Below are 14,710 nucleotides of genomic sequence, written 5' to 3' on the forward strand. Positions count from 1 at the left end.
TGTTCTGTTACTGAATTCAAATGTAATCAATCAAGTTTTAGAAATAAAAAGATAACATGTCAGAAAAACACATAATGAATGAGAAAAATTACCTAATTTGTCTCGTTTATGTCTTTGAAATGATAGACAGTAATCTATCAACCCTCCTACTAACACACACAAACATACACACGCACGCACGCACGCGCACACACACACAGACACACACACACACACACACACACACACATAAAGAAAACATCCTCACTACATCCAGGTGTACACTGAGTGGCACGTACACAGAGGGCTCAGTGGGGGGTTGAGATCTAGTGACAGCCAGAGGAGCCACTGCTTCCTACTGGAGGTCATCCAGACACACATGGTCTCACATACACACACACACACACACATGCTGGAGGAGGAAATGCGAATCGCAGCTGTGGCTTGAGTGGAGCAGGCAGACGGCCGCGTGGGCCAACAACTCCAGATTCATAAATGTGGGAAAGACAGTAACTGTTACATAAACACATTTAACCACACTTTCAAAAGCAAAAAAGCATCTTCCTCACTTTTAATATGTCTCAGCACTAAGCGCTGCCACCCCCATCCACATCCTCCTCCAGCTCCTGTAGGAATGGATGCTTATAATCAAGGTAATCAACCTTTTCTAAATATGCACGTATGCTGAGGTGATTATACACAGTATAGGATTGTGGCGTCTACATCTGACTCACTCTCTGCTCTTAGCTGCTAATAAAGCATCATCGCCCCCCCTTCCCACACACACACACACACAGCTGGTTGTAGTTACTTAGGTTGTGGGTTTGTGTGTGAGAGTGTATCTTCCAGATTCCCAGCTGCTTACAGCCTCACCCAGCATCTTATCAGCTGAGGATAGATTAGAGTACTAACACTAAGTCATGAATGCTGAGATCCTTTTTTCCCTACAATAAAACAGACGTTCTGTTTCTCAGGACATTTACATCTGCACAACCTGGACCAAGTTTCATGGGAAGCCTGGCTGGTTTTTTTTTGGCTTATCATGCTCAAAGTTGTTAGTAGCCTCTTCAGATCTTTTTATCATCTAACTGACAGGCTAGGATTTTTGAAGACAGCTGTTCTTATTAAGTTCCTGGCATTAGTATGCAGGCCTTGTCTGATGGGGTTTTCATATTGCAGGAGCAAAGATAGGACTTCCGGAGAAGAGTCGCCCTGAAGCTGCAAAACCCAAGGCAGAGGAGTAGAACCTCCTCCACAGACACCAGAAGAATCACCCTGACATTGCTGGTTCTTCCCCACACAACTGGAACTGATGCAGTTAGTGTTGATAGACCAAATATTTTTTTATCTATTACTAATCCCAATTTAGCCAAAAAAGTTGCCCTCCACAGTTGACTCTAACAGATGTGCTATATCTTAATAAAAATCGATTAATTAATGTTTTGTTCCTTGTGTTTAAGCTGTGGTTCCAGCCTTTTCACTCAAAATAACACCTTCCAAAAGCCCTACTGAGGGGAAAGCGTGGTCTTCTTCTTTTCACAAGTTTGAGCTACTCAGTGGTTCCCTGAAAGGATTTCCCAAAGGCGTCCCTCCCTGCACCCTGAGCAGAAACACACACACACGCAAACAGGCACACACACACACACACCACACACACACACACACACACGCAAACACGCACACACACAGAGTGAGAGAGGAGAGGGAGCGGAAAATTCCTAGGGATGATTACTAATGATCGTTTTTGTGGTCTATAATTAATCTAAATAATCTGTTACTTCAAATTGACTTCTTAGGCAATAAGCTGTAGCTACTCTAATCAGGCTTCTTCGTATTGCTGACCTGTAGAAACTCTACAAGTTAGACCCAGAAAGATTGTAAATTGTCAAAATAATATTAACAACTGCACGAGGTGTCGAGGCGTAAAATGCGCCGCCATGTGGACACGCGGTGAATGACGCGCTCTCGCCTCTCAGGTATACTGCAGGTATGTTTATAATCGCATTCATTTTAAGTAAATATGCAGCCAAATAGACAAACTGCCCAAAAAAAACATTTCATTTGTGTTTGGTTTAAGGAATTGCATTTATTTTTTGTCATTTCGAAGTAAAATAGTAAAAAAAAAAAAAAAAAAGTTTAATGAAAATAGAGGATTCGCACGATTAATCGTTATGGCCAACTTTAAATGAAAGCGCAAGTCAAAATAAACCTGACTTGATGATCACAACAATGAACGAATACACAAAGAAGATTCTTTTAAAAATGTGATCGTGAATTGATCCATTTATACTCGGCCTGATGTAGGCGACTCTGTTAACACATGCACACAACATCTGTACTTCATGTCTGAGTAATAAATGTCATGTCAGCTGCAGATGTTTGCATAAATAAATCTAAAAATGAACGTCATCCTCGAACTAATGGGAAGGAATTGTAACTATTCGTATTTTTTAATGATGAATGTCTGAAATTTCTTCCCTGCGTAAACGTGGCCATGAACGCGTAAAAGTGATGACTTGGAAAGCACTTGTACGACTTCTGGTGACTCCTCCACGGAATCGTAAATCCGAATAAAGGAGGATCTGTTCTTTCTCTATTAAATGATTTAAGATTAATAAACACAGTATTGAGAAACCAGTCGGCTCATCTCAATTGCTATAAATGCACGAAATACAAATTCACATTTGGTCAATTTTTACTCTACCCCGCTCAATGCTGTGGTTAATATGGCAACTTAGAGCCCCCAGTATCCTCAACGGACAATACTGTATCACGCAGCTGGACCACATCCAGCCGGCAGCTCACAGGTACGCACATGCAGACCCAAATCTAAAAATCCTTCGCTGAACGTAGTCAAGCTCAGCTCCTTCCAACGCAAAGTCGGGCAGAACGCAAGGACTCAACAGAACACAACAAAAGCAACTTACTTTGTGTCTAGATGAGAGGTTCTGCAATCTCTCCTTCGGGTGCCTAAATTCATTTGTATTCATTTGTCCTGGCAGTCAAAAACCTGACCGTTAATCACAGCGTGACTCCTTTGGAAGGGGGGCAGAATGAGACACCAGTCGCTCTTTTACGCATTTGACAAGCCTGAGACGAAGTTCCAGATGATAAAACTCATGTTGATTTGCTTGTCATAAATTCCTTCTGGCAAGCCGGTGTGACAGAGTGTTTTCCTGCTGTCTGTCGATATTCCCCTGATTCATTCATTTATGCCGATCCAAATCGAGGGACGCGCAGCCGGAGAGAAAGCTGGGTTCTTTTTTGGAGGGGGGTTACGGAGTCAGGAGCGTTGGACTCATCCCTTTCCTTTTTAAATAGGCTTTCTGTGGGTAAAGCGATGGCAAACGCGCGGCCAGGTGTCAAGTTACAAACCAAGCGGTTGAGTCGAGCAACTGCACGCCTTCGGAGGGTAACCGCATGGATTTTACCCAAACCCCGGTGCAAAGGTAAAGCATATGAATGAACCACGGTGACGCACGGCGCGCAGCTCATCGTGGACTGAAGCTGTGGAGCGGGCACGCCCACGGCAGCTCCAGATTCTCTCTCACGCATCCGCCTCGTTATCTCCCAGGGCGTCGAATGATGACTAGAATTATTTATCATTCTGGTGATTCATTCATGCTTCCCGAATCCTCTTCTCATGCACCAGCCGTGCTGCCCCCCCAAATCTGGCATTTTTATTGAATAGCTGCCCCGTGTCCTGTCCATTGTGCGAAATGAGTGTTAATGGAGCAGCACCTGGTTCAGCTCCCATTACCCCAGGAGAGGTCATGGCCTCCTAGAGGACCTACAAGGACAAGAGCCTGCAATTATCACTGTACATCTCTTTAATGAAAATGAAAATGCATGATTAACCAAGTCCCAGTTCCTCCTGTAGTTATGTTATCCTGACAAAAACTGAGAAAAAACTTCCCCGCAAATTAGCTCTCCTACACTTCATTTAGAGAAGTCAGAAGGGTTCAGACTGAAGGAGGTTATTCAGTGCTGTAAACAAATTTCCATTAACGTCTTCGTTCAGAGAAGTAAACTATCCAGTGACATAACAGGTAATATTAACAAATCTCATATCAGCAGCACTTTTCTGAGAAAAACCTTTGTGGCTGTCAGTCTGTTATCTTAATTCATATTCTAAATGAGTAATACATTTTGTACCTTGCAATTAAATTGACTTGAAGGGATTCGTTTAGAAAATGGCAACGGAAAAGGGGACGTCTATCAATCTAATCCCCCACCTTAATCTCCACAAATCTTGATGAATGTGGCCAAACATGACACAAATTGCTGTAAAAGCGGAGGGCTATGCTCAGACGAACGCTGAAAACAGAGTCAGAAGTGTGCGAATCACCAGCAAAGGAGTCAACGGGGCTGTCGGTGACCTCAGTCCACCGGAGCTCACCCTTTGAACTGACCAAAGGCCTAGAGCACTCAAAGGTCACCTTCAATGACGGTCTGTCAAGGTGGGGCTGGCTGTGTGTCAGTCAGGGCGATCACTGCGTTACAGCTCAGGAACGTCGGTCAGCCCGCCTGAGGGGAGGGCGCTAATGGATCCAAGTCATTAACATCCTCTTTACAATCCCATTCACACACTCTGTCCCCTGTGTTTCGGCGCTTGGTGCCACCCAACCCTCCCGTGCACTTCCAATGAGCCACAGCGACTCTGCCTCCCTCTTCCAAATTACAAACTCCGTACTCGCTTGCGCGCTCGCTGCCACCCCTTAAAGCTGCTTAATTATGGTCATTGGCACCAGGTCTGAAAGCTCCCTTTATCCCCCCCACGCTCCAGAAATAGGCCCTGCTGAAGCACACAGGCAGCCCAGATCAAACATTCCCCATAGGGAAGGGGTCATTACTTGTACGCAGGGCGGACACAGCCCAATGGGTGCTGGGCCACGCCTTGAGCCCAAATTGCAGCCTGGGCCTGCTGAGGACACAAGACTGTTCTTTGATGCACCGAGAGAGTAACAGCAACACGGTCTGCCTGGACAGTGGTGTTTACAGTGAACACTCTACTGTATACACACGTAAACAAAAAAAAATAGTGTTTTGCAGAGAAAAAATTGAAGAAAATTGATAGATGTTCTCTCGGGGGTGTGCATTAATTTGGACGCCACTGCTGGTTTGTAAACGTAGCATCTTCTGCAACCAGCGCGGCGCGTCAAAAGGACTGAAATTATCCCAAAAAATAACCCTCAGGGAAGACGCAAGCCAAACACTGGTGCATTTCAAAACCTGCGTGGACGTGAAATAGAACCATGTCACCCAGCAAATAAACAGCTTGTGGAGACAGTCACCTCTGTGTAGGTGTGTTTTCGTGCCGGGCTGCGGCAAAGCGGCAAGGGAGACAGTGCCGTCTCTCTCATCGCCGCCGCCACGCACAAGAGGACCGTTCATAGGGGGAAATTGTGCATCTGCGCCCATGTCGTGCACAAATGCGTGTGTGTGTGTGTGTTTGTTTGGAGCAGTGGGTTTTTTTCCTTTACAGGTGGGTCCGTCCAGTTGTTTATGTTTCTGGTTATGGTTCGGTAAAGCACAGGTAGGTGGAACGCGTCCCAACAGGCTCCACTCCTCTGTTGGTTCTTCCATTTCTATCTGACCGGTTACTGATCTTCACTTTTGTCTGCTCAGATTTCCTCCATCTCCCCCAGCTCCCTCCTCCATTTGCTCTCCATCTCTCTCTCTCTCTCTTCCTCTGTCGCTCCTTTACCACAAGCATTTCCAGCTTTGGCACACCAGAGTGGACAGCCACACCGAGAGCAGCGCCACAACCATAATGAGCACGTTGATTTCTCATAACACCAGAATAGCCCGATGGCGGAGACTTTAGGGGGCAGTCTTTCCATCCTGCTTCCATGGATTGAAAGTGTCAACACTTGACAGTCTTACACTTTTGAGGTGTGAAATATGGAGCAGAATTACCCCCTCCATGGGCTGTTTTTAGCTCAGGTTGTTTTTGTATGCCATGGCTGTGTTTCAGGGTTGAGAGAGATTTTGAAAGATAAGCAAATGATGCAGAATCAATTCTCAACTCATATCATAAAAGTACAAAAGTTTTGGCTCGTTAATTGTAGAATAATGTGATAAATATTGCACGTCAGTAAGTCTGGCAGAGCAGTGGGAAGCTAACAGGCATAGCACAAATAGTCTGTGTGCTGCATTCAGCCCTCCAACAGCAGTATAAGAATATCGCCCCCATCCCAAAGCACCTTTCCAGTTATAAATGGACCATGTACATAACTCACGGTAACATCGTCACTGGGCAACAATTTCACACTATTTGAGTCATTTTTATACCTCATAGACGTGTTTGGCTATAAAGCTGTGTCTTGTATAAATTTGGAACAGTGGCAAGTGGCATAATATAGTTAAGTGGGTTTGGATATTCTTAATATGGAGGCAAATCATAGAAATGGAGCGAGCTACATTATGCCAATCTTTTATATGTCTGTTTGCGTCTTGTTACCAGGAGGAATTACTTTAGAATTAGATTTTTTTTACTGAAATATCTGGTTATTTGGCTGCTCCACTATATCCAAAAAATTCTTGTTTAATGCAAGATAAATTGTATTACTGCTAGCCAGTAGATTGCGAATGCAAAGGTGGAGCAGAATCATCGGGTCAGTTCAGCTGTAGCTTCTTTTTACATTCCTGACACATTTTGTTTGGCAGCGGGAGAGAATATTGACAGAGCACCAACTTGGCAGCACTGGAAAGGCACAACGGACTGAAGAGTTAGTCCACACCTGAGTGAGTGGAAGCATAGAAGGTGTACTGTTTATACTGTTAGAGTGGGCACAGGTATGCAGGCTGTAAGATCTGGGCGAGAGAGAAAGTCGCAGGATTGGGTCCGTGAAATTCCACCATTTCAGGCTCCGCCCCCCTGGCAGCATGCAAAGAAGTGGTCCAGCCCTACCCCCAGCTGCTCCAATTATTTTAAAATTCGAGGGTATTTTTGTTCTATTTGAAGTATAATGAAATCCTTTCCTGCTCATTAAATCCGAAGAGGCAAGTTTCCGATCTGCCGCGTATCACCTGTTACACAGAGCCACAATTCATTCTTATTCTGGACACAAGGCCGTGTATTGAATTTGGATTGGGCCACCGGAGACCTGGGTAAGTGGAAACAGCAGCGTCCAGTGAAACCTGCTCCCTGGCATAAAATCAGTGTCCAGATTCCATCGATGCCCTCCGTAAAAGGGCTTCATTATGCTCTCAGAATATAGACTAGACAAATATTGAACTTGGTTATTATGATGCTTTATCCACTCTCCCCCTGTGGAACCTTGTTCCACACCAGGCTTAGTGTTTCCGTATCCTAGCGACGCCCATCCCACCACTACCACAAAAAAGAGACCACCCCCTCCTTCTTTTCCCGCACAAACTGAAAGAAAATTCCAGATCCTGCCGGAAATGCAAATCTTTTTCCAGGTTCCTGACATGTTAAAGCCCAGCACTCCTCATCCTCTCCTCACTGCTGACCAAGATGTGCTCAGAATGTGTCACCTCTCACATCACTCCAAACAGATGGTCTTTCACTCCACTGCCCCTCCACTTTCCACACTTTTAAATACTAGAGCTTCCATGTGGAGGTGGCAGGAAGGCAGAAAGGGGATGAAGGAACGAGTTCATCCTCATTTGAACGTGCGCAACATTTAAAGATATTGATAAAAGCCGGTTTTATAGCGACAGAGTTTAGAAAGGTGGAAGTACATCTTATTCTTAATCTTAATGTTACAAGAGAGAGGGAAGGAGCACACACACACACACACACCACACACACACACACACACACACACACACACACACACCACACACACACACACACACACACAATTCTTTTTAATGCAGAAACTGCTGTAAAATGCTAAAGAGTGCTTAGCCAGCTTTTGATTCTTTGAATTCTTGTCTTTGTTCCTTTTTAAGTAAAGACACGTCTGTGTGTAACCAAGTGAGTGCATTCCGACTATTTCCTCTCAATCCTCTCATCACTGACCTGCATGTTTGGACCTTGTTTACTATCCATCTACATTTATACTTCCTGAAATGCCTGCTTCTATCATGACAAATGTTGTTTTCAGGTGTCAGGTGTGTGCATGCCTGTGTGTGTGCATGCCTGTGTGTGTGTGTTGAAGAGAGGACCATTAACTGTCCTGTAAAGTAAAACAGTTCCCAGCTCTTGGCTGTGCTGTGGAATCACTTTCAGATGGTGCAGATAATGGGATATTATCCCGCTCACTGTGTCCACAGAGACTGCAGGAAATTGGAAAATTTTCAAAACAGACACGAGTCACGGGGCGATATGACCCAGCGTCCTGCCCACATGAATGTGATGACTTCCTCTTCCGGAGGGTGACATGAGCTCCGTCCATCCGGGCCGAATGCTTCTTCTGAACGGGAAAAAAAGAATCTGGAGACCTTACGTGGCAGAATTTTTCCCCCTGTTGGCCTGAAGCGCTGAGCTTTGCATTAATGACATCTCTTGTGTATTTCAGCCTTTAATGTGCGTCTGTAAAAAAAATACAGTGAACTTCCTGCAGGAAAAGAGCTCCTCGGACAGCTTCGGTCGAGCTTCTTTTATCAACATGTCCGTAGGAAAACAAAGAACTGGGAGTGATTTTAGAATGGATTTGAATGAAAGCTTGAGAAACACGAGGTTCAGAGGTTTTTACTGCCGGATGAGCGGAAGGGGCTTATTTTAGCCAAATGTCATTGAGCCGAGTGCTGCCAGTCATGCAGGCTGAGGCCCACATGGAAGATTGGCAGACCTTTCAACTTGCTGCCAATCCTGACTCCTTTCCTTCTTCTTTCCAACTCCTTCTCCGTAATCCCGGTCCCCTCAGAGACCCTCCTCCTGCCTCCCGCCTCTCGTGTGCCGCAGGAGGAAGCGGAGGCTCGAGGGAAGAGAGGAAAAGCTTATCCTTTCATCCGAAAAAACTCTCTTCACCTCTGGGCTCAATAATAAACATTTAATTTCCTCTGAACACCACAGCGAGGGTTGCATGATGTAAAGAGAAATAGTTAGAAAAATGCTCATCCATCGTTTTTAATAGCTGGTTTAGTCCCTCCATTGGAGGTCTGCATGAAGATGTTCTTGGGGAAAAGATTACAGCAGTTTCAAGCTATCAAAATAAAGGGATGAGGGATTAAATCAATGAAAAGGGTGATTTTTTCCAAGCATTAATCTATCTGAAGTTCTGACAGCTGATGGTTTGTGGAAAACCGATCTTCAAGTTGAAGGGATGTTTTTTCTATTTTTTCTGTGCATTGATCTTCCATCGTCCGGAAAACCAAAAGTTACTCCTCCCACAAATAAGCCTATAACTTCAGGGTTCAAGCTTCTATATTAAAATCAACAATTTCTGGCCTGTATGGGAAACCTTCCTGGGAATTCTGGGTATTTCTTCTGATTGATAAAGGTTTTTTTCGCCAAGATTTTTCTTTTCCTCCAAACTCTCAATACCAAAAACTATATTTACTTGTATTCTTTAAATAGAATCTGACCTTTGCCCTTCCGCATAGCATGGGGATGAATAGGACAACAAAACTGCGGTACCCCTTGCTCATTAAAATGACCCTCAACGGCTTATTTAGTAGTTTTCAAGCCAGTGAAAATAAACTCACAGTGTATTTATGGATGGCACGGCATCAGTTCATCCTCTAAAATCACACAGTATGATGGGCGGAGGGCGAGACGCTATCAAAAGTTTCCATCAGAGTGTTATTTCTTCCTGACAAATAAGCACTATCGCCGCTCTCACCTTGTCATTATTTCAGTTGCTAATCTCAGAGCTGCACTTTGTCCTCTCGGCTCCTGACTATGCCCGTTCCAAAGACGGATCACGTGATTTCGTCCTTTCTGCTTTACAACAACTTCCATCTAAAATGTGTGCGAGTTTATCAAGCAGACTTTATTTTTTCCTTCTGGTGTAAAGAAACTTTAAATCCAGATGAGATTTTTTCCAAAAACCCAGCAGCAACATTCCCAACATGTGTCTCCAAGAGGCCGATAGCACACGCTACACGTGGTCCTCAGATGATCGTTTATTGTTTAACCTCATCTGATAATGGGAGAGATGTTACTGCGCTGAGATCCAGCAGTCGTTTGCTGGGGAGTTCTTAATGGTTTAAACTCTCATCGTGCTTCGAGGCCTCTTCAACAGTATTGTTGCCAGAGGAATGTTGATGCGTGCACATAAATGATAATGAGACACCAGAATCCAGCCTTGAGGATCCTCTCTGAGGGTCACGATCAGCTTGCTGTACCCCAAATAAATCTCAGCCAATCAAAAAAGGAGAGAGTTAAATGGTCATAAGAACATTTCACCAAGTAGCTGCAATAATAAAGATCGTAAATGCACCATTTGTGCCACGGCTGCAGCATTCGCTCCAAATATTTTATGTAATAAACCAGATTGTCAGGAGTCAGATTCTTTATGAGCCATCTGAAAACATTCTGATGCAAAAGACACAAAGGCTGCCTTTAAATCTGCCTCATTTTCCTCTTGTAAAAAATTTGTTTATGGTTTAATCAGCCGATACTTGTGACAATCTGCAAGCATTTAAACCAGGAGAGAAATATTTGCCTGTTGAGAACTGAGTAGAATTATTTATCAAATTATTTAGTAGATAATTACAGCCCAGTTATTTCAAATAACTGCCTCCTGGATGAATGAGACACTTGTATCAGAGTGATGTAACGACTTTTATTCCTCATTTCTAACACCTTTCTCTTTATTGTCATTGCTGGTTTCCATGTCTACAACCAGTTAACGGGCCGTGAGAGGGTTTTTACCAGCCTTTGTGCCAGCACCCATGATGGGAATTGTGTATCATAATTTGAATGGCATTTTTTTTATAAATTAAGATTAAAAAATGGGGGTACATTTTTAAAGAATGCAATAAAGAGGACCATCACCCTGGATAAACCTTCTTGTCCTTTCAAACCAATCTAATAACGAAGAACACAAACACGTATTACATATCAGGTCATTGCGTTTACATTTTATTCCCATTTTTTCCCCTACAATCTGCCTAGCGATGTTAAGCTTCCTGATCCTGAGACTGGCCTGTCTGACCTTGCAGATTATTCACACTAACACCACTTGTAGCCGTTCTTTACTGTATGTGGTGACGAGACACCAGCCGCTACAGGGCCATGACCAGTTTATACGGAGGAGCAGGAGTTCGCTAATGACAGACACTTTTATTCTTACCCAACTCACAATCCCTCAAAACTCATAACTTTGCTTTGTGTTGGACTGGACTCCCATCGGAGCCGCGTTAATCTGCAGCTCTGGCACATGTGACCGCCTGCAGCCGGAGTGACTTATACTTACATTGAATACAGTCTCTGTGCCTCTGTTATTTCTGCGGGAGGAAAGGAGCCAAAGAAACCGACAGTCCCGCTGCCATTTCCAGCTGCCAGTGGCAGTCAACGGACGCCGGCCCCGGCGCTGAACGGGAGGCTGTGAAACGCTCGGAGCTCCTTGCGTGTTCGAGTAAACACCCGCTTTCGGTCCGAGGCCCCTCCAAGGGTCAATACTCTGTTACATCACAAAAGCTGGATTCATGAGTAGATGCAACAAGGTCTAAGTGGAGGCAAAGAGGTGCACAGAGCTGCCTCTCAGTCGCTCTTTGTCGCTATCTCCTTGCATCCAGCCCCTCTAATTTCCCTCTCACTGATTCTAATTAAACGTCCAATCTTTCATTTCATATTGCAGCATCTTTCTTGATGTCGCTGCGCTCCTCCTTTCTGGCCCTTTCATTTTTGGCACCGCTCACACCCTCGCTGTCTGCCCTCCATTTTTCCCAGGTAACCGCCGCCACTGGTTGTCTATGTTACAATGCAAGAATCACAAAACTCTTGGGTTTTAAACTTAGAGACCTAGTTGGGAATCAACTCTGCCTGCATTACGCAAGGAAAACCACTGGGGTGTCATTTAGGAGCTGCCTAAAGCCTTTACATTTGGAACAGATTTTGCAAGGTGTGCAATTTATCTGACATGCATTTTGGAGACAAAGCAACCTCTGGTGGTTACGCATGCACGACGCATTCTGTGGGAGCCCGTCTAAAAATACAGATTTACACAAAGCTGCGCGATTCAAGGAATGACAGAGAAATGTTAGTGGTGCCTACAAATCCAATCAAATGATCCCCTCATACGTGCAGAGGGCTTGTTACCGAAAGTCTAATAGTTAAGATACAAAGAGTAAATTGCTACCTAGCAACATGCTACTATATTTTTCTTTGAGCATATACAATAATTAACTTTATATATACATCCCCAACCAGTGCTTATCCAGCTGTGTATTTTGGTGCACAACCAAGCTGAGGCCACTGTCATTTCCCAATAAGGACTCCGTCTTTTGCAGCCTTGTTTCATATGAAGTCTACAGACCGAAACCGCCGCACTTGTCCCAGTTAACCAAACCTTAATGACAGGCCTGTCTAAAGCTGGAGTCTGTAAAAATGCCTGCGAGCACTTCTATTTGTCTATGTCTGTTTCCTCTCCTCCGCTCTGACTCGATGTGCGCTGTCACTCTACAGTGCGTCCGCGTTTTCATGCAGCCATTAAAAAAAAGAAAAAAGCTGCCATCGGCGTCATGTGACTCAAATGGGAGATACTGTAAGTTTGCATTCTATAAAATTTGCTTTCATTGCTTCCTCCTTTCAGCAGGTGGGATGTGAGTCCAGCTGAGCGTGGCCAGCTTCTTCTTTTTTCTCTCTTCTCTTTGGGTTCTATTTTGAATGGGGCCTTTGTACAAAACTCATTAATATTATAGTACAGTCACACCTATTTTCGCGAGCTGAACTTCCTGCACTAATCCAAACTGGTCGGAAAGACACAGATGGACTTTTGAGAATTCCTGGTGTTTGCCTCCCACTGGAACAGCGGGCCTGTGTACGGGCCAGACCCTGGCCTCATGAAGGCCGCTCACTAAGGCATCACTGAGGCTCATTTCACCCAAAACATCCCTCAAAAGGCTTCATTTACCTGCAGATGAAAGATGAGCCATTTAACCCCTTCCTCTAGCCTCCGCCTGGCCCCTTGACTCTGTCATCTGTTTACGTTCTGACACATAAACATCCAAAGTTCCCTCCCTATCGGGGGTTTCCGTCGCATGACACGGAACAGTCATGGTGGCGGCAACATGCATGTTGGGAAAATATGTCGCCTTCAGCAGATTAAATGCTCGCTGTGTTCTGTGCACGTACTTTCAACCGGTCTCGGGTTCACGCTTCACAAAGTGTCGGTGGTGCCTATGAGCTGAAAATAATAATCATTCGTTTTTGCACATCTACTCTCACACCTGCAGAGGCTTTGGATAATTCAGTGTTATTCAACCATCTAAAGCCCCTCTGGTCGTCCATGGCAATTTCAAGGCAGTCTGTAATTTTTTTTAAATCATAATTTGGGTGCACAACTTATCTATAAAGTGTAAATTAGTTGAGGGTGTATGAGATTATGGTAATCCAGGGTTTTCACTGATGTCATGGGAGCAAAAAAAAAGAAAAAATTCTGCATTCAAGGCTCAGCAAATATGATATCAAGGCTGACTCGCGGTGCAAAATCCAGCGTTTTCTTAAAATACGCAGCTTTTCCTAAAGGGGGCGGAGCTTACTCCACCATTAAAGGACTGCATTCAGGCCGCTGCGAGCTATGGAGGAATGCATGTTGGCAAACAGGCATCAAAGAAAGTGGCACCCCTCAAGCAAAATATCACACCCCCCGCCACAGATGACACACCACTGTTCACACACTCGCTGGCACCACGCATCTGCTTTACGTTAACGTTTATATGGCAGGATGCAAGCTTAAAGCCGCATTCATTGGAATCAAGTGAAGAAAAATGTTTTATTTTTTGTATCCAGATAGATTCTCTTATGTAGTGGAATACAGGAATCATGCAGTGAAAGAAAACAGGCAATGAACAAACCTGTAAAGTTATTTTTCCAGATGTTATATGAAATATACTGTTTGATTCTGGTAGGAGCCTCGGGCAACAATGGGATGGCTCTTCCCTGTCAGAGAGTAAATCTCCCTTCAGGGAACAAAGCGGCCTCGAGTCGGATGAGACGAACGAAGACCTTTTGACCAGATAGTGATGGACACACCCAACATTCTTCACATTGCAGCTGACCGGGCAAAAACATTCAATCCCGGACTTCACGGGCCCGTGCTCATATCACGACCTCACACTGCTGCATCTGCGCTGGTCATTCCCAATGTTTCTGTTTCAGTGAGTCCTTGTCCGGTTCTGTAGGACATGATGGAACAACCCCCCCCCCCCCCCCTCCACGAATAAAAACAACCCGCACAGCTATTGTGCAGGAGATGCGGCCGACAGACAGCTGAACTACACGACACATTCCTGATTTAGACAACAGATGAGAATAAAACCCGATGAACGTGCACGTCCCGGCCCAAACGTCTGCCTGCAGCTCTCCCTGTGGAAAAGCAGCTTACTGCACCGCTTCTCCCGGCTGGCTGGCTGAAAGTTCTCTCTGAAACAAAACTCTATTCAGGTCAGATTAAGATCACATTCTGAGGGAGGACAATGGGACCACTGATCTGGGGCCAGCCGAAATAGAGAAGATTGTTTCGCTGACCTTAACTGAGATACACTTTAGACGACCGCTGTTGCAGGAAAGCAACCGAAGGCACTTAAGGTAAATCTGGACTGAAAGGAGCTGATCCAGTTCCTCTAATCCCATCAGTTAAAATGACCA

General features: G+C 44.7%; 1 protein-coding gene across 1 annotated transcript in view; it reads right to left on the reverse strand.

The window, feature by feature from the left end:
- The window catches only part of col27a1a (collagen, type XXVII, alpha 1a), a 47,595-nt gene extending 44,161 nt beyond the window's left edge, over positions 1-3,434 (reverse strand). Inside the window, exon 1 of the mRNA XM_057019143.1 lies at positions 2,907-3,434. Within this exon, the coding sequence (XP_056875123.1) occupies positions 2,907-2,959 (53 nt within the window). The 5' untranslated portion in view covers positions 2,960-3,434. The remainder of the gene's footprint in view (positions 1-2,906) is intronic.
- Between the last annotated feature and the right edge of the window lie 11,276 nt (positions 3,435-14,710).

This window comes from Takifugu flavidus, chromosome 20 (genome assembly GCF_003711565.1).
Source record: "Takifugu flavidus isolate HTHZ2018 chromosome 20, ASM371156v2, whole genome shotgun sequence".
Classification (NCBI taxonomy): Eukaryota; Metazoa; Chordata; class Actinopteri; order Tetraodontiformes; family Tetraodontidae; genus Takifugu; species Takifugu flavidus.